At 45.6% G+C, this 20,698-nt stretch overlaps 1 protein-coding gene across 2 annotated transcripts in view; it reads left to right on the top strand.

Annotated features, from left to right (window-relative positions):
* The window catches only part of GRM7 (glutamate metabotropic receptor 7), an 872,294-nt gene that overhangs the window by 728,643 nt on the left and 122,953 nt on the right, over nucleotides 1-20,698 (top strand). For both annotated transcript variants that reach the window (XM_060180785.1, XM_060180786.1), the window contains one exon: nucleotides 4,398-5,333. In XM_060180785.1, coding sequence (XP_060036768.1) covers nucleotides 4,398-5,333 — 936 coding nt within the window. The remainder of the gene's footprint in view (nucleotides 1-4,397; nucleotides 5,334-20,698) is intronic.

Here is a 20,698-nt window from a genome sequence, read left to right as displayed (position 1 = left end):
GTGATGCTGCAGAGTGAAACCTTGAAGCCTTGGGTATGAAAGGTTTTTTGTCTGTTTGTTTGTTCTTTTATTTTTACAGAACCATCCTACTGTCTCCTCAGCCCAGATGGAACTTTTTTTTTCCAGTTTCATTCTGTTGTCAGGAACTAGGTTCTCCAAAGCCCTTCCCCAGCTCCTGAGCCAGCTACTGAGCACCCAGTGAACACCCAAATGTAGGTGTCCATCCAGTGAGCATCCTTACTGAGGAGTTTTAAACTCTGCCCTCTAGAGAAGACAATGATAAAGGCCCTAGTCTTTCCCCCCAGTCATTTCCCATGCCTTATTTTTGGCTTCTGGCTAAGTGAGACACCCTTTGGTTGCAGAGTCCAGAGTAAACTCTAGATTCACAATTCCACTAGCCTTCTGGCAAGGACATTGACATTTAGTTGATTCTGCCGAGTCCTAGGAGATTGTCCAGCAGGTGCGTATTTGCAACTGTGTGAATGGGCATAGAGCCACATACATTCCAGTTTCACATCTGCAGAGTTCTCACCACCTGCTACTTTCAAAACTTAATCAGTACCTTCATGGCAGATAGATGATATTGTCAGTGATTTTATTTATTTATTTATTTATTTTTTGGTTGGCAAAGCAAGTCAATTAGACTTTTATTCATTGGGAGCAAAAGGCAACTTTGTTGGCTTAATACCTACAATGAAATCGAGTTGAGATCCACTTAAACTGAAAACAAATGAAGTAATCCATCACTGTGATGAGTGTGGTTACAGCTCTTTTGTATATATTTGGGTAACTTGAGAGGGGGAGAGCTGTTCATCATTGCTGGGAATTTTGATTTTATTCAGGGAGGGGGAGAAAAAAGAGTGAGCTGGCAAGATTTGAAATTGAGCGTAAAATATTACATGTAATGCTGATTTGTTTCGATATTTGTGTGAGTCCCAGCTCTGCTCCCACAGATGAAGTTTAATTAGCTGTCACATTCGTACCCACTGGTATTGGAATCCGGCAATCTTAGGTTTAGTTAATAATGCCATTTAAAGAGGGTTTTTTTGGTTCATGTTTCTTGCTAACCATGAGGAGGACCTTTTAATTTGACATTTGAAACATTTGTATTAATAAGTAGCCTTCTTTATGTTCCTTCTTCTTGGAATTTGACATTTGTAAAGGGAATGGATATCCTTTTTCTCTCTTATTACAAATGATTTCCTTAATTTTATGACTTTGGCAGGGCTGCCAGGGACTTACTGCTTCACAAATGGTGGTGTTGGGAGAGAAAATGATTATGTTTTATGTGCAGTTACATTGCTTAGTGCTGAACAGGGTTTTGTGCTCAAGCAAATGAGTTCACAAGGACCATCTGTAGATTCTTGGGTCTCTGACTGGAGTTTAAACTCCGTTGCTAGAAGGTTGTACTCCTCCCCCTTCTTCTTCCTCTTCTTCTCTTTTATAATTTTATTTATTTTTATTTTCTTAGTTTATTATTGGATAGAGACAAAGAAACATTGAGAGTGCAGGGAGAGAGAAAGAGAGAGAGAGAGAGAGAGACCTGCAGCCCTGCTTCACCACTTGTGAAGCTTCCCCCCCACAGGTGGGGACCAGGGGCTTGAACCTGAGTCCTTGCACACTGTAGTGTGTGCACTTAACCAGGTGCGCCACTGCCTGGCCCTCTCCTTCTTCTCTTCCTCCTTCTTTTTCTTTTTAGTGAAATTTGGCCCCTGAACTATTGCAATACTCTCAGCTTTAACTAAGACTGCAGTTTTCAATGTCACTCTCATTCAAGTTTTGAGCTGAAGTATTAACATCCTGTGACACAAAGGATCCTTATCTTAACACAGCACCGACATTCTAATGAGCAGTAAATTAGTTTTCACTCCCCCCTTATCTCTTAAAGTTATGCATCAAAAAATCTCAGATTTCTAGTATCTTCCTAACCTATTTTTGGTTCACCCATTTTAAAAATGCAATTAACTACATATGAAGAAATGTGTTCATTGAAACTTGCTCTGGACTGATATGCAGACTCAGTAGACAGTTTGTAGCTTGTGGATTTGAAAACTCATTTTTGAGTGTGGCTAACATTCAATTTCTGTCCCTTACAGGTGACAGAGATGTCATTGGGGCATTTCACATTGTTTCTAACCACGAGTAAGGTCTTTGAATTTAACATCTGGAAACTTTTGGCCTACTCAGTGCACAGTCTAAGGCATCCTGGATCTGCATACACAGCTGTAGCCAGGCGCTCAGACAGGCTCACCAGGGACCCATCCACTCTTTATCTTGCTGTCCATAACCAGCCACATGACTCTGAGGTAGACCTTAGACTAGGTGAATCCTTGACAAGGGGTGGTGTACTGCACCAAAGTAAAGGACTCTGGGGAAAGAGAAAGAGGGCCAGGGACATCAGGATCCTGGTGTGTCTCCTAGACCGATCGAGGGGAGATGAGAACGTGTTAGAGTCTACACTGCAGGGCTGGATGTCGCACACCCGTTGGAGCACACAGAAACCTTGGTTTGAGCCCCCACTCCCCACCTGCAGTTAGGATGCTTTAGGAGTGGTAAAGCAGATCTGCAGGGGTATCTTTTCTCTCTCCTTATCTCCCCTTCCCTCCCAATTTCTCTCTGTCCTATCAAATAATAAGGTAGAAAGAAAACAAGGCCACTGGAAGCACTGAATACTAATACTACTAAGTGCCTTCACCAAGTCCCAACTATCAACTTGAGAGAGAGAGAGAGAGAGAGAGAGAGAGAGAGAGAGAGAGATGCACTATACTGTAAACTCAGCTCAATAAGAATAAGAGTCAATGAGTAATTAAACAGAGTGAGAAAGAAGACCTGCTTCATCACTGGGGAAGCATCCCCCCTGCGGGTGGGGAATTGGGGCTCAAACCCAGGTCCTTGTGTGTGATAGTGTGTGTGTACCTAATTGGGTGCACCACGGCACAGCCCTGCAGTATAGTCTTCAACACACAGGCACAGCCTCTCATCGCCTCCTAATTGGATCTAGGAGACACACCAGGACCCCACGTCACTTCATCCTGGTCTTCTCCCTTCTTCCCCAGAGTCCTTTGCTTTGGTACAAACCCCCAGTCCAGATTTCACCTCGTCTATGGTTTACCTCAGTGGTGTCATGTGGTTGGTTACTGAAGTCAGGATAGAGGGGTAAGGCCAGGAGCCAGGCAGCGTTGCACCTGGTTTAAGCACACACATTACAGTGCACAAAAACCCAGCTTCAAGCCCCTGGGACCCACCTACAGGGGGAAAGCTTTACAAGTGGTGAAGCAGGGCTGTAGGTGTCTCTCTGTCCCTCTCCCTCTCTATCTTCCCCTACCATCTCAATTTCTGTCTGTCTCTTCCCAATAATAAATAAATAAATGCAATAAAAAATATATTTAAAAAAAAAGAGAGAGTGAAAGGGTCACGGGTGAGCCTGCTGGAAAGCCTGGATACAGCTATGCCTACAACGGGATTCCCCAGACTGTGCCCTGAATAGGCCAGTCAATTCCAGAAAGTCCATCTCTTATTAATACAACAATTGGCGTATCTCTTTCTGGCGTATCTCACTCAACGTGATGCCTTCAAGTTCTGGTCAAGATATTGCAAAGGTGATGGCCTCATTATTTTTAAAAGTCTTATTTTTTTTCTTTACTGGATGTATTAATGGTTTATAGCTGACAGTAAAATACAGTAGTTGGTACATGTGTAACATCTCTCAATTTTCCACCTAACTATCTAACCCCCAGCTCGGTCCTTCTCCAGCATGTTGTTCTAACACATGAGCACTCCCCCAGCCCCCTCACAGAGTCTTTTATTTTGGTGCAATACACCAAGCCCAGTCCAAGGTCTGCTTTTTGTTTCCCCTTCTGTTCTTTATTCTGCACTTCTTCCTGTGCGTGAGATCATCCCATATCCATCCTTCTCTTCCTGGCTTATCTCATTTGACATGATTCCTTCAAGCTCCATCCAAGATGAGGTGAAGAAAGTGAAATTACCATTCTTAATTGCTGAGTAGTATTCCGTTGTGTGTATATAGACCACAACTTGCTCAGCCACTCATCTGTTATTGGACATCTGGGTTGCTTCCAGGTTTTGGCTGTTACAGATTGGGCTGCTATGGACATAAATGTACACACAGATCTTTTTGGATGGGTGTGTTTGGTTCCTTAGGATCTATCCCCAGGAGAGGAACTGCAGGGTCATGGGGCGGGTCCATTTCCAGTGCTCTGATGACTCTGCAGACTGTTCTACATAGGAGTTGGGCCAGTTGACACTACACCAGCAGTGCAGGCGGCTTCCTTTGGAAGGAGGTTCCCCTGTCTGACTCTGTTGCTGTCTTGCTGACTCTCTCCTATCTTCCCAGTGCTCAGCCTGTCGCCCTCCCCCTGTGCTTTGTTCCACTGCAGATCGAGGACATGCAGTGGGGCAAGGGCGTCCGAGAGATCCCCCCGTCTGTGTGCACCCGGCCCTGCAAACCAGGGCAGAGGAAGAAGACGCAGAAGGGCACCCCGTGCTGCTGGACCTGCGAGCCCTGTGACGGCTACCAGTACCAGCTGGACGAGATGACCTGCCAGCACTGCCCCTACGACCAGCGTCCCAATGAGAACCGCACGGGCTGTCAGCGTATCCCCGTCATCAGGCTGGAGTGGCACTCGCCCTGGGCCCTCATCCCTGTCTTCCTGGCCATGCTGGGCATCATGGCCACCATCTTCGTCATGGCCACCTTCATCCGCTACAACGACACCCCCATCGTGCGGGCCTCAGGCCGGGAGCTGAGCTACGTGCTCCTGACGGGCATCTTCCTCTGTTACATCATCACCTTCCTGATGATCGCCAAGCCCGACGTGGCCGTGTGCTCCTTCCGTAGGGTCTTCCTGGGCCTGGGCATGTGCATCAGCTATGCCGCCCTGCTCACCAAAACCAACCGTATCTACCGCATCTTCGAGCAGGGCAAGAAATCCGTCACAGCCCCCCGGCTCATCAGCCCCACCTCGCAGCTGGCTATCACATCCAGTCTGATCTCGGTGCAGCTTCTTGGGGTGTTCATCTGGTTCGGGGTCGACCCTCCCAACATCATCATCGACTACGAGGAGCACAAGACCATGAACCCCGAGCTGGCCAGGGGGGTCCTCAAGTGCGACATCACCGATCTGCAGATCATCTGCTCCCTGGGCTACAGCATCCTGCTCATGGTGACATGCACTGTGTACGCCATCAAGACTCGGGGGGTCCCCGAGAATTTCAACGAAGCCAAGCCCATCGGGTTCACCATGTACACCACATGCATCGTGTGGCTGGCATTCATCCCAATCTTCTTCGGCACGGCTCAGTCGGCAGAGAAGGTAAGTGAAAACACACACACACCCTGGCCACGCCGGGCTCATGGTGGGGGGGGGGGGAGCGGCAGTTGCAACCCACTAGGTCGGCCAGAGCCAGAGGTGTTATCGTACCACGCGAAAGGACTTGGGTTCCAGCCCCTGGTGGGCTTCAGGAGTGGGGAAGCAGGTCTGCAGGTGTCTGTCATTATCTCTCCTTCTCTATCTGCCTGTCCCCTCTCATGTTCTCTCTGTCAAAGGAATACAAAGAAGGAAAAAGGAAAAACAATGACTGCATGACTGACTGAAGCAGTGGATGTATGTCTTGTCCTGGTAACAAGCTCCAGTGATAGCCCTGCTGGCAGTGAGGCGGAGAGGAGAATTCTGTATGGAATTACCAGATGTCTGGATGTGGGCTTAGCACTGTGTGGTAGACTGCACTGAGGTGCTCACTCTGCAGGATTCATTTACATCTTCAGTATCCCCATCCAGCTGTGGTTTTGGGTACACACACACACACACACACACACACACACACACACACACACAAGCATACACACACACACACACCCTGTGTTACATTGCTCAGTTACAAGTGGACTGGATGTCTCTTAAACATTTAAGGACTCAATGCCCTAACTAAGAAGAACCTGAATTTAACTAGGGACATCTAATTCCTTCAATTCCTCTGCTTTTTTCTTTTCTGTTTTTTATTATTATTAACTAGCACTTTTGTTTCTTATAGAATCATATGAAAGATTAATGAGATCCACCTGACTTGCCAACAGCAAAAAAAAAAACAAAACAAAACAAAAAAAACAACCTTCTGCCTAACTAGTCTCTTTCAGAAGTTAAAAGTTGAAACTGTGTTTTAAGAAATAGTAAATATTTCATGACACCACACAGAATCCCAAAGAAACCAAGGACAGAAGATGGTTCCAGATTATGGACTTGGCCATAATGTGTCTTAGGGGATTTTTTTTTTCTTTTTCCAAAATGATGCTCCAGGAGCTGGCTGAGTTTCAGATTCCTAATGTAGGCTTCCTATCTGTGCAGCCAGCATGATTCTCACCTTGCTGTTTCTGCTATTCCAGTAAGATAGTCCAGGAAGAGTTAGGAGAGGAGGAAAGATTCCTATAATATATGCAGGAAAGTGGGTAACTGTTGAACTTTTTTTTTTTTTAAGACAAATGAGGTGTGATCACAGAATTCATACAGACAACAATCACTGCTCTAAGACAGACACAGTGTGCTCCAAGCAATAGGCTCCATGCATGGATGTAGGCGTGAGAAATCTAACAGAGAGGCCTGGTCACTGTTGTTTTGCAGCTGAAGACTACTAAGACGCACTTTTGAGATCGTCTGCCTACTCTCTTTCACTTTGCATTTCACGATTATGAATCTTCTCTGTAAGGTCAGGGATAAAACTTATTGCTTTAAGAAAACTGAAAAGAAAAATACACATTTTTGGGGAATGGAATTCGCTGGTTCTAGTTGTTATAGAAGACATACTGTGGGCAAGACTGGAGGAATGACGCTATCTTTTCTTTCTTCTTTTATTAGTGATTTAGTAATGATTAACATGATTGTAAGATAACAGTGGTACAATTCCACACAGTTCCCACCACCAGACTTCCACCTCCTATCCCCACCACTGGAAGCTTCCCTCTGGGAGTTTGAACCAAATATCATTATGGGTTGCAGAAGGTGGGAGTTCTGGCTTTTGTAATTGCTTCTCTCTCTGCTGGACGTGGATATTGACAGATGTAGCCATACCATCTTTCCCTAGAGGGGCAGAGCTCAGGGGAGGTGGGATTCCAGGACTCATTGGTGAGGTTGCTTTTTGTTTTGTTTTGTTTGTGTTTTCTAGTAAAGGGCTCTGCTCAGCTCTGGCATATGGTGGTGCTCTAGACTGAACCTGGGGATTTAGAGCCTCAGGCATGAGAGTCTCTTTGCATAACCATTATGCTATCCCCTCCCCATCTCCCAGGATGAAGCTGTCTTCAGGGAATGTGGTTTTTTCATCCCCAAGTTTAGAAGGTTCAGATATATCTTGTGTAATCTCAATGAGTCACAATGTTTCACATAGCTGATTGGCACAATTGTCAGCCCCACCTCGCCAAATGAGTCTAGTGAATTGTCACACGAAAAGGCACCTTCTAATGGTGGCCTATGGTTGGAGGAGGAGTGACCGTTCCAATATTCTGTGTACAAGAAGCCACAGAATTTAAACTGCTGGAGGCGGCAGATTGCCAAGTGCAGCAGAGAGATTCCAGCAACAGAGCGTGATTGCCAAGCTCATAGCATGCAGACTTGGACTGTCCTTTCTCTCCTTTAGTTTCGATTTAACTGTTAAAGTGTTTCCAGTGGAAGGATGCCATTGTAACAAGGGAAGGAACAACAACAACAACAACAACAACAAAAACAGATTAGGCAGCAACTTCAGTAATAACTATTTACTGTTTCAGGAAATTAAATTCATTTTTATTGTGCCTCGACTAGCTCTGTGAACCATCTCAGGAGCTGAGTTCATTAACGGGGCAGAAAGGATGAGACATGTTTATCTGTTTACAGTACATTGGCACCATGAAGTTTGCTTTTGTTAAGGGGAATGTGAAAGTTACTGTTGAAAGAAGGGAGAGGTCAGCTTTAGCCAGGACAGAGAGATTGTGGGTTCGAGGGATTTTACTTGGGTGGGTGTAGTGGTCAAAGGAGAAACTACAAATGGCACCGCCATGCAGAGTGGGGGCTGTCTGGCCTAGTGACCTGTGACCCTGCCTTACTAACAGGCATTGTTGCTTCTGATTAGAAGGCTACGCTGGATTCTATGAAAACAAGAGCTTGGGGGCCCAGACAGTGGCATTACTGTATATTACTCTGTGCAAGGACCTAGGTTCAAGTCTCTGCTCCTCACCTGCAGGATGCATGCTTCACAGTATGAGGCAGGGCTGCAAGTGTCTCTCTCTCTCTGTCTCTCTGTCTCTCTCTTTCTCCCCCTCATTGTCCTCCCTCCCTCCCTCTCCCACCTCCCACTTCCCTACTCTCTCACCCTCCCTCCCCCTCTCCCTTCCCCCTCTCAGTCTCCCTTTCCCTCTCCCTTTCTCTCCCTCTCTCCCACCTCTACCAATTTCTCTCTATCCTAACAAAAATTAGAAAGGAAAAAAAAAGGGAAAAAAACAGCAACTGGGAATGGTAGATTTGTCATGCCTGCACTGAGCCCTAGTGATAACCCTGGTGGCAATTAAAAAATATATTAAATACAAGAGGGGCCAAATGGTAGTGCATCTGTTTAACTGCATACACTACAGATCGCAAGGACCCAGGTTCAAGCCCCTAGTCCCCGCCTGCAGAGGAAAAGCTTCACAAGTGGCTAAGCAGGGCTGCCGTTCTCTCCCCGTCTCTTTCCCTCTCTAACTCACCCTTCCCTCTCAATTCCTGTCTCTGTCCAATAATAAGAAAATAGATACATAAATTTTCAGAGAGGGAGAAATAAAAGAAAAACAGTAGCCTGTGAGCAAATATATATGAACCCCAGTCACAAGTGGAACTTTTGGCAGGAATCCTTCCATTCAGTGTTAGACCAACATGTCAGCGTTGCGTACACAAGCTTATAAGTGAAACACATCTAGTCTTGCTGGTGATGACAAACTCCCTTGATGGGCCAGCATGGCCTCCTCTGAGCTCTGCCATTGTAACTACAACCACAAGCTCCAACCACAGGCTCGAGGTGAAGGACTCTGCTAGTCCTTTCTCCTTGAAACTACAGCTTTTTAACAAAAGTTTACCAATCTGAGAGAACTGTGAGCCCAGGACACATTGGCCTGGGGACTGCAGGAATGTTTTTTGTGTTCTATTTATTTGTAATTGTGATAGCATTGCAATGAAGCATGATACAGGGGGTCAGGTGGTGGCGGACCTAGTTGAGAGCACATGTTACAGTGCTCAAGTACCCCGGGCTCGAGCCCCTGGTCCCCACCTCCAGGGGGAAAGCTTCTGTGAGTGATGAAGCAGGGCTGCAGGTGTCCCTGTCTCTCTCCCTCTCTGTCTCCCCTTCCCTCTCAATTTCTGGCTGTCTCTATCCTATCAATAAATAAAGATACTATTTTGAAAAAAAAATGTACTGTTGGGAGTCAGGCAGTAGCACAACGGGTTAAAAGCATATGGCACCAAGCACAAGGACTGACGTAAGGATCCCAGTTCAAGTCCCCAGCTCCCTACCTGCAGGGGAATCGCTTCACAGGCGGTGAAGCAGGTCTGCAGGTCTCTCTTTCTCTCCTCCTCTCTGTCTTCCCCTCCTCTCTCCATTTCTCTCTGTCTTATCCAACAAATGAGGACATCAGTAACAACAACAATCATAACCACAACAAGGGCAACAAAAGGGAATAAATAAATATATATATTTAAATGCACTGGTAAACAAAGCACAATATAGGCCTCAGTGTGTGCTAGTAAACTCAACGTTGCCTTTTGCAGCTAAAGGACATGGGGGCAGGGCGCTGATAAGGCATCGATGACATGATGGTGGAGAAAGCCCTGCGTTAGTGCTGGGAGTGGTGTGCAGATGTTTATTATGGGAAAACTGGAAATTGTACCCAGGTGACAACTGACTTTTGTAAGGCATGAGTTCCCTAATTGTTGGGTAGTATGCCAGCTCCCCCGGCTTAAAGCTTCTGTCTCTAATCCTGCTTAACTAAGCACCGGCATGCCTGCAGGACATTGGTTTGATCCCACTCAAAGCTGCGGTCTATTTACATAAACCACTGTGAACTAAGCACCACCCTCCCTCCAGGGCATTGGCAGTTCAGTGGTAGAATTCTCCCCTGCTCCGTCCCCTCTCCTTGTCACACCCTGATTTTCACCAATCTCTTTTTTTGCTCCACCCTCTCTACGTCACACTCAGTTTCCACCCTACTTGGCTAGTATATATACAAGCTGCTTTTCTGAGTAAAATCACTTGGAATTGCTTTCCGGCTCTGAGAGTTCCAGAGTGTATCTCCTGCGACGTCAGTGCAGCAGCCTCGGTTGGCTCCAGTTGAGTTCTCTCCAACCCAGAGAACACTTGCTCAGGAAGAAGCACCCTCAGGCTATCCCGGCACCTAATGAAACAGTTGAAGAAAGAAAGAAAGAAAGAAAAAACATTGTTACATCACGCTAACTACTAAACATCCAATTCTGTCCTTTGTCAGAAAGCTGCCCTGTTACCTTCTTACACAGGCCCCTTCCCTCTCCGTTTCTTTCCTTCCTTCCTTCCCTCTCTCCCTCCATCCCTCTCTCTCCTCTCTTTCCCTCTTCATTCCCTCCCTCCGTCCTTCCTTCCTTCCTTCCTTCCTTCCTTCCTTCCTTCTTTCCTTCCTTCCTTCTTTCCTTCCTTCCTTCCTTCCTTCCTTCCTTCCTTCCTTCCTTCCTTCCTTTCTTTCTTTCTTTTTTCCCCTTTATATTTATTGCCGTCAGGCTTATTGCTAGGGCTCTGTGCCAGCACCATGAATCCACTGCTACTGGTGGCCATTTTTCCTTTTTATTTACCTTTTTTTTTTTTTTTAGAAACTGTGAGGGAAGGGAAGAGCTAGAGAGAGTGAGACAGAGAGACACCTGCAGTCCTTGCTTAGCTGCTCCTTAAGCTTTCCCAAACCCTGCAGGTGTGGGGCAGGGACCTGCGCCTGGTGTTGTGCTTCCCAGCCCCCTTTCCCTCTCCTCCCTTGGTAAATGCCAACAGTTCTTGTTGTCCACACATCTGTCTGTGTACTACTGGCTCACCTGCTTGTGTGTTTCCTGTCACATCTGAGCACAATCATATGGAGTTCGTCTTTTTCCATCTGACTCATTTCACTTAGGTTCTTCCTTGGTGTTGATCAAGGGCAACAGCATTTCTCCAGCTTCTAGCTGAGTTCTGTCATCTGTCTGAACTCGGATCCTGCATCCCATCATCAGCCACTGGGCACTGGGGCTGCTTCCAGTCTTTGTTTACTTTGAGGAGTGGCCTCAAACTGGAGGTGCCGAGAGCACTTCAAATTGGTGCTTTTTGTTCCCCAATATTTTTATTAGTGATTCAATATTGATTGACAAAATTATAAGGTTAACAGGTATAATTCCACACCATTCCCACCACCAGAGAGATCTGTGTCCCCATCCCCTCCGCTGGAAACTGCAGTGGTTGTGCCAAGGTCTCAGATATAGGCTAACTTTATACAAGTCTGTGACTGTGTCTATGACTGTGTCTGTGTCTTCTATCTATATATCTAGATATCTAGATATCTATATCATCTATATCTGTATCTCTACCTCTGTTATCTATATACAGTTGCCTATACATATGCCTGGTCCTTTTTGGTCCAGTTCCAGGATCTATAGCACAGGGCTTTCAGCAGACTAGCATCTGCCCTGGTTTCCTGTGCTTGAAGAGATTGACTTGTGAAAATGACAGGTGACCTCTGAGACTCTGGGAAAAGTCAGAGAAGTTTACTTGCTCCTGCCAGTGACAGAGGAGAGAGCTGGGCCATGGAGGCTGAGTCTCCAGGTGGCTCAGGTCTCAATGGGAGAGTCACCAAATGAGCAAGGAGGGATCCAGGGAACACTCCTGGAGAGAGTGTGTGAGAGTGGGGAGGGCTCCTGGGCCCTGGGAAGGTCTCTCCTTCCAGCGGGATTTTTTTTAATTTCTGGAATGTCCTCTGTTCCAGCTTTGCCAAGGGCTTTTGCTCTAATGCCGTCAGTCACACCTGGAGGGCAATAGCTTTACAAGTGGTGGAGCAGTGCTGCAGGTGGCTCTTTGCTTCTTTTATTTATTCCTTCCCTCTGGATTTCTCTCCATCTCTTTCCAATACATGCATTCGTACATACATGCATACATACATACATGCATATACACATGCATGCATACGTACATACAATGAAGCATTCTTTCAAATCTTCCTCCCCAATGAGGATAGGAACCTGGGCCAGACAGATAGTTCAAGGATAGTACACTAGACTTGTATGCCCAAGATTCCAGGTTCAATCCCTGCCACCACCATATGCTAGAACTGAGCAGCCTATTAGTCTTAGTTCCTCTCTCTCTCTCTCTCTCTCTCTCTCCAAAGAGAATACCATGCAGAAGGATCAAGGTTGGAGCCCTGCTCTCCACTTGTGGGGTGGGGGGGTGGGAGGCACTGCATGAGCAGTGAGTCAAGGTTCCAGGTGTCTCTCTGTCTCTCTCCCTATCTCACCTCCCCCTCTCAGCTTCTCTCTGTCCTATCAAATAAAGGAAAACAAAAAAAGGGAAAAAATTTCCACTGGGAGGGAGTTATGGATTCACAGTACTGACATCAAATCCCAGTAGTAACCCTGCTAAGAATTAAACAAACAAACAAACAAAAAGATAATAGGGTCTAATTCGACACTGTTCCCACCACCAGAGTTCAGTGGTTCTCCCAGGGTCACAGAGAGGGGCTAACTATAATAACTAGATCTAATTATCTATACCAACCATATCTATATTTAAACTGTATATATTATACTTTTATTATCTTTATTTATTGAATAGATACATCTGGCAATTGAGAGGGAAAGGGGTGGTAGAAGGAGGGAGGCAGAGAGACACCTGCAGCCCTGCTTCACCACTTGCAAAATTTTCCCCCTGTGGGTGGGGACCAGGGGCTTGAACCTGGGTCCTTGCATACTATAACATTTGCACTCAGCCAGGTATACCACCACCTGAGCCATCGATGGACACATCATCTATCTCTGTCTACCTCTCTGTCTCTGTCTATATATCTCTGTCTCTATCTCTGTACCTGCCATCTCTATCTGAATCACACCAGGGAGACTGGAGCACAGTGCTGGTTGATGAGTATTATGGGGACGAGTGACAGTTGTTTTTGTAGAGTATCTTCAGATGGTGGAGTGTCTGTTCCTGCTGGGAATGCATTGACTTCTGACCTTGAGCACAAAATTAGCCTAAGGCTGACACCAGAACCTATAGGATGTAAGCTCACAAGGGATTGTGGGTATAGGAGGTGATTTAAACAAGCTTCTGATAGAAGCCTGCACATGAAATCTGTTCGTGGGCAGAGGCCTGACCAAAGCAGCAGAAAGTCCTGTGTGCTCTCAAGGTCAGCAGGCCCTTTAACCCTCAATTTGAACTCTACCGGTGCGGTGCTGTCACTTGGCGCATGTATCACCCTGGGATTTAAGCTCCTTGGTTGATCTGCATGGTTTCAGCGGTTCACCTCTGCAAAATGCAGAGCCCCAGATCAGTTCATAATGACTGGGCTTTGGCATCCAGACCAGCTACTTAGGCTGCTGAAATTTACCTACCAGCTCGGCCAATGCTACAGTGCTTCTCGGGTGGCCTCCCCTGGACATCCACGAAGGGACGTGGAGGGACACCAGAGCCAGAGGTAAGGGCCACCCAGTCCAAGGTTACTGCCTGCCCTGGACCAGGTCACCATTGCTGTGCTTAGTGTTGCAGCACTTCCTAAGGAGGCAGTCCACAGACCTTTTATCCTTTCTAAGAAATTTAACTGAGGGGGGAGGAGGGCAAGTGGTGACACACCTTGTTGAGGGCACAAATTACAAATAAACACCAGAGTTCTGTATCCCATCCCCACCCTCCATTGGGACCTTCCCTATTCTTTATCCTTCTAGGAGCATGGAGCCAGGGTCATTATATGGTACAGAAGGTGGAAGGTCTGACTTCTGTAATTACATTCCTCTCCTGTTTTATTTTATTTTGTTTTATTTTATTATTTCCAGGGACGATCACTGGGACTCAGTGCTTGCCCTATAAATCCACTGCTCCTGGTGGCTTTTTTTCCCCCTGTTTTATTGGATAGGACAGAGAGAAACTGAGATGGTAAGGGGAGATAGAGGAGAGAAATATAGATACCTGCTGATCTACTTCACTACTTGTGAAGGGACCCTCCTGCAGGTAGGAAGTGGAGGAGCCCAAACCCAGATCCTTGTGCAAGGCCTTGCTCTTAGTACTATCTGTGCTTAACGAGGTGCACTGCCGCCCAGCCCCATACTTATCTCCTTATAACTCATATAGTTCTCACAAAGTCCAAGTGGCAGAGTGGTGGTTACTATTGGGTGTTTTTTTTTTTTTTTTTTTGGTTGGTGTCTGCGATTCTGTTTCTTTAATCCTCTATATTCCACACATGAACACAACCATCTGGTACTTGTCCTTCACCTCTTATTTCACTCACATAATCATCTCTAGTTTTGCCTATTTTCTGTTCCAAGTGATACAGTCATCTTTGTTTGATGGCAGAACCCTGTTCGTTGAACAGATATCTCACATGTTCTGTATCCAGTTCTCTGCCAATGGACATTTAGGTTGATTCGATATTTTGGCTGATGTAAATACTGTAGTGCTGAATACAGGGCTGCAAATATCCTTTGAAATGAATGCATCCATGTCTTTTGAATTCATGCCCAGGAGGAGCATTGCTGGATCGTAAGGTATTTCCATTTGTACTCGTTTAAATTCTCTCCATCCTATTTTCACCTGGGGCTGCCCCAGTTTGCATTCCCACAAGTAATGTACCAGAGTTCATTTTTTTGCTCTCGGCATCCTCACTGTAGGGAAATTTCCCTACACTTCACCAAAAACTGTCATTTCCTGTTTTGTTGATGCAGGTCATTCTCACAAGTGTGAGGTGGTTTGAATTTGCCTGCTCTATTGATAAGTAAAGGGGAACATCCTTCCCTATGTATGGTATAGGCCATCTGAATCAGAGTGGTTGGTGGGTGATCACAGATATGTAATACCACCGCTAATCATCTGGGGGCTAGTAAAATCTATGACCTTTCCAGACTTTGCGCCTAGAGTAGGATTACTGTAATAAGGGAAACAGCCTCAAAAACAGTCCTCATGGTACCATTAAACAAAAGAATGTACCTGGTAGAGGAAACCTATATTGTTTGCAACCATAGATGCAAAGGTAACAATCAAGAGGGTTTCTTTCTTTCTTTTTTTTTTAATATTTATTTATTTTTCCCTTTTTGTTGCCCTTGTTGTTTTTCATTGATGTTGTAATTATTATTGTTGTTGTTGTCACTGTTAGATAGGACAGAGAGAAATGGAGAGAGGAGGGGAAGACAGAGAAGGGGAGAGAAAGATAGACACCTGCAGACCTGCTTCACCACCTGTGAAGCAAATCCCCTGCAGGTGGGGAGCTGGGGGCTTGAACTGGGATCCTTTCGCTGGTCCTTGCGCTTTGTACCACATGTGCTTAACCCGCTGTGCTACTGCCCGACTCCCAAGTAGGTTTTCTAATAACAATTATCAGGAAGTCTGTGATCAGACTTCTTCAATAGCACTGGGGTAATAGTAAATCTGCTCCACCACAGAGAATGTCCATAGGTTGAAGAAATGAATCATTTTAATAGATACTACTTTTTTATTGATTTAATAATGATTGACAAGACTGTAGGATAAGAGGGTTACAATTCCACATAATTCCTAAGAATATCTTTGCTATTCTTTATTCCTCTGGGAGTATGTATCCAGGATCACTGTGGGGCGCAGAAGGTGGAAGGTCTGAGAAAGAGACTAAAGTACAGTTCTGGTGTAGAATGTCCAGGATCCCTCCAGACCCTTCTGTGTTCTAGTGATTACCTTGGTTCACCTTTCTAATGAGTTCATTTCCTTGCCAACATGTTCTATGTAAATGTAGAGGCAGTCAGACTGACAGCAAGATAAGTTCTTAAAAAAAAAAAAAAAATTAAAAAGGCCAGACCTCTGAAAGCTGTCACCTAGACAGGCTTCTATTCCAGAAATCCATCAGAAGCACCAGAGTCAGAGCAGGAAACAGGTGAACTGCAGCCGGGACTGATTTGAGATTCCAGACACCAGCCGGGATTCCATTACAACATCTGCAGCCTCTCTTCAAAGCTCAGGGCCCTCATACCATGGCTGAGGTGAAGGATAGAGTTCAGAGAAGCTGGAAGATGGTTCTCTCTTGGGGTTCAAAGTAGAAGCTCGGCATGTTGGTGCAAGAAGGTGGTGTCTGTGTGAGGTGTTCCACATTTTCTCACCTTGTCCTTGGTTGCTATTCATAACAAGAAATGGCTCAGATCACTCCATTTACTGAGTCGTTCTTTCCATGTGAATTTAGAAATACCAACTTGTGTCAATTTCCCACAATAAAAGAAAATAATTAGATACATAAATAAATAAAATATTTATGTATTAACACAGGGTAGGAGTGAGAACCAGAGCACGTGATATGAGGGATCAAACTAGGAATGTCAACCTCCTATGCTCAGTGCTGTAGCCTCTATGCCACCTCCGGGACAGCTGGGTGACTGACTTTGGGTGGGGCATGAGAAAATGCAAGAAATGTGAATAACTTGGTCATTGGTGTGAACAGCTTGGTGAATACGAGGTCACCTACTAACATGGAAGAGACTGGGAGAGGGACTGGCTTTCTGGGGGAAGGAATATTTGTCCTGTTCACTCTGAGATACCTGTAAATGCTGGTGAAGCTGTCAGCTAGCAATTGGACACACCGTTTTAGGGCAGTGGGGATTCTGGGAGTTGGTAGATAACAATTAATGCATTAAACCTTGAGACTTAATGTGATCAGTCAGACATGACTAGAGGCAAAGAATTCAGAAGGATGGTTCTCAGGATGTGTCAATAATCAGAACTACAGAAGAGAAAGAGCAGATACCAGAGAAGTGGCAAGTAGAGAGGAGTACCCAGAAAGAACCAGCTCCCAATGAGTGAGAGATGGAGGGCTAGGAACAGAATTAGTGTTGCCAAGAAGTTCAGTGAGAGGCACACAAAGACAGGACCACAGAATTGGGCAATGGGTTCATTGGAAACCTTGGGCAATGGTATGAGGGAGGGTTAGAAATAGTCTTGAATAGAATAGATGTAAGAGAGAAAAGAAGATAGGGGAAGTTGTGTCCAAGGGATTTCACTATAACTATTCTCTATGGATTTTATTTTTATTGGTGGCATTGATGGTCTACAGTCAACAGTAAATGCAGTTGGCGCACATGTAAAATTTCTCAGTTTTCTGCAAAACACTCACCTCCAGTATAGGTCCTCCTCCACCATCTTGCACCAGGACCTGAACCACCACCACCACCACCACCACCACCACCACCACCACCACCACCCCCGCTGCAACCCCCGGCCCAAGTTCTGTTTCCTTAAGGGGTCCAGGAGTCTCACTGAAGGGTAGTGTCTTGGATTAGTAAGTTATGACTCAGTAAGAGACAGAGCCACATCCCAGTGATCCCAACAAAAGAGTTAGGTCAAGGTTGGGCACTCTACCCTCTAGCCATGTCACCTGCCACTCCCTGCTCACAAGTGACAGGAAATGGGGCACAGTGTGTCTGGGTGATGTAGTAGAGGATGAGGCTATTTCATGATTTGTAGACTGTCACCAGAAACCTATCTGGAAAGCACAGGCACACTCAATTTATATACCCTATCCAATTATCCCTCCTTTTCCCTAGTAAAGACAATAGGCATTCACCCCTGCAAGAAAAAAAAGGAAGTTTCTTTAAATCATAGTTGTCAGTTAGTGTAAAGGGGTCTCTTGCTCATGAATGTTGATGACAAGGGACCGGAAGCTGTCCTTCATAAGACATTTAATCATCCAGGACTTCTAATCCTCGGAACAATTGTAAAATTAATTTGAAAAGTCACAGCCTCTGCTCAAGCTTCTGAACACCCCATTGGCAATCCCACATTTAGTGAGATATACTTCAAAGTGGATGAGACACCGAGACTGCTTGACAAGGCAGATGGCTTTCTCCATGATGAAAAAGTCAGCCTTTGTGTCAGTGGTGAAATAATCAATAATTGACTTTGGAGGATTAAAAAATGGGAAAGTGATGACTGCAGGCATACATCTGTCTTTCCAGAAGAACTATAGACTTGACTGTAATAAAGATATTGAGTTAATGAGAGCAGAGGGCAAGGATGCAGGGATATCATATTTTTTCCTTAAATCTTCATAGACACCCCCGGAAAGTGAATCTTGCTCACTGAATGCTAGAACTCACAGAAGCTGTGGCTGTAACTCCACACCCTGAGAACAGACACCAGATCTGAAGGGAACAGCCTGGGGACCTCCCTCACCAACGGCTTCAGCCTCATCTCATGGAACACATGTGACTTACCTTTCCCACAATGCACTGAGTGTGTCTGTCATCTTGATTGCGGACGTCCATCCTGTTTTATTCTTGTTTGTTTTCTCTGATGCAGAACTGGAGGCTCTTCCAGGTGCAATGTCACTACTCCAAGGCCAACTTTCTCATTATTTTAGAGAGAGGACAAAGGGAAAAACAGAGAGGAACACAGCACAGTTCTACTATAAATGGAGATCCCTTAGCACCATTCAATGGTGCCCCCGTATGGTGCTGGGGTTCCAGCCCACGACCTCTCATGTGGCAAAGCATGGTCTCCTTATTCATATTTGTATTTATTATGGGATAGAGACAGAGGGAAACTGAGAGGGGAGGGAGCGATAGAAAGAGACAGAGAGACATCTGCAGCCCTCCTTCACTACTTGTCAAGCTTTCCCCCTGCAGGTGGGAACTGGGGGTTTGAGCCTAGATCTTTGAACGCTGAAATATGAGAGCCTAACAAGGTGTGCCACCACCGCCTGGCCCCATGTAAAGCATACCCTTTACCTGCTGAATCACTCCCTCCATTTGTAGACAGTCTTATTGAAGTTCCTAAATTACAAAACCACTGTAGCCCATTCAAAATGAAACATTGGAAACTTAGAGTATTCTTTGGTTTTTGGCTTTATTAGCCACCGAACTAAATATTGTTCCTTTGATGTTGTATAAGTACCACGCGCTGACCAGTTGTGCCACTGGAGCTCCGTTCCTTTGATGTTGCTGTCATAGCTCCATGGAGAGATTGGGACCATCACTCAAGGATATTTTGTGGGGGAGGGGACTGGGCAGAGCTGCACCAGCCAAGTTCACATAGCCCTAAGTACAAGGAGCTGCACAGGAATCTGGGTTTCAGCTCCCTCTCCTCAGCTGCAGGGGGAAGTTTCATGAGCAGAGCAGTGAAGCAGGTCTGCAGGTGTCTCTCTCCCTCTCTCCCTCTCTGTCTCCCCCTCCTCTCTCAGTTTTTCCCTGTCCTAGCCAATGAAATGTGAAAAAAAATGGCTACCAGGAGCAGTGGATTCATAATGCCCACACCAAGCCCGAGCTGGAGCGGGGGGGGGGGGGAGAAAAGAAAAGAAAAGGAAAAGAAGAGAAGAGAAAAGAAAAGAAAAGAAAAGGAAAAGAAGAGAAGAGAAAAGAAAAGAAGAGAAGAGAAAAAATATATATACATATATCAGGGAGTCGGGCGGTTAAGCATATGTGGCGTGAAGTGCAAGGACTGGCGTAAGGATCCCAGTTCGAGCCTCCCTGGCTCCCCACCTGCAGGGGGTTCGCTTCTCAGGCGGTGAAGCAGGTCTGCAGGTGTCTGTCTTTCTCTCCCCCTTTGTCTCCCCCTCCTCTCTTCATTTCTCTCTGTCCTACCCAACAAAAACGACAACAATAACAACAATAATAACTACAACAGCAACAATTAAAAAACAACAAGGGCAACAAAAGGGAAAATAAATAAATATAAATAAATAAATATATATATCAACATACATTCACACTTCAGCTCCTGTTCCAGGTGAATGCTAAGGAACCTTGGTGCTCACAGCATTAGAGATGAGTTTTAACAGTATCGCCTGGGGGTATAAGACCTTTTTCCTCTCTACTCTTAGGTTCAAAGGCTGAAACAGGGCTAGTTTGAGATTCCAAAAGAAGGGTGTATGGGTGGAGGTAGAAAGCATAATGATTATGTGAAGAGAGTCTCATGCCTCAGGCTCCGAAGTCCCAGGTTCAATCCCTCATACCAACATAAGCCAGAGCTGAGCAGTGCTCCGGTGGAAAAAAAAACAGTAAAGAAAAGAAAAAAGAAAGTCGAGGTCACCTTCTTCACTTCATCTTGGATGGAGCTTGAAGGAATCGTGTGTAGTGAGAGAAGCCAGAAACAGAAGGATGAATATGGGATGAGCCCACTCATAAACAGAAGTTGAAAAATAAGAACAGAAAGGAGAAACACAAAGAAGAACTTGGGCTGAGTTTGGTGTATTGCACCAAAGTAAAGGGGGGAGAGAGAGAGAGAGAGAAAGAGAGAGAGAGAGAGAGAGAGTGTGTGTGTGTGTGTTTAGATCCTGCTGCCTGATGGTGAAGGACCTAGGCTGGGGGTGAGAGTGTTATGCAGAAAATTGAAAGATTTTACACAAGTTCCCACAAGTGCACTTACTGTAAATCAGAGTCAGTTCTCAACATCTGTCCATGAGTGAACTAGCGAGACAGGACCTCAGATACAGAAACTTGGCCTCTCAAGGTCAGGGAGGTTCACAGCAACCTTACCCCAGATTTCCTTAGGG

The sequence above is a fragment of the Erinaceus europaeus genome, chromosome 21, assembly GCF_950295315.1.
Source record: "Erinaceus europaeus chromosome 21, mEriEur2.1, whole genome shotgun sequence".
NCBI lineage: Eukaryota > Metazoa > Chordata > Mammalia > Eulipotyphla > Erinaceidae > Erinaceus > Erinaceus europaeus.
Note: the sequence above shows the minus strand (reverse complement) of the source record. Positions and strands in the feature narration are given on the sequence as shown.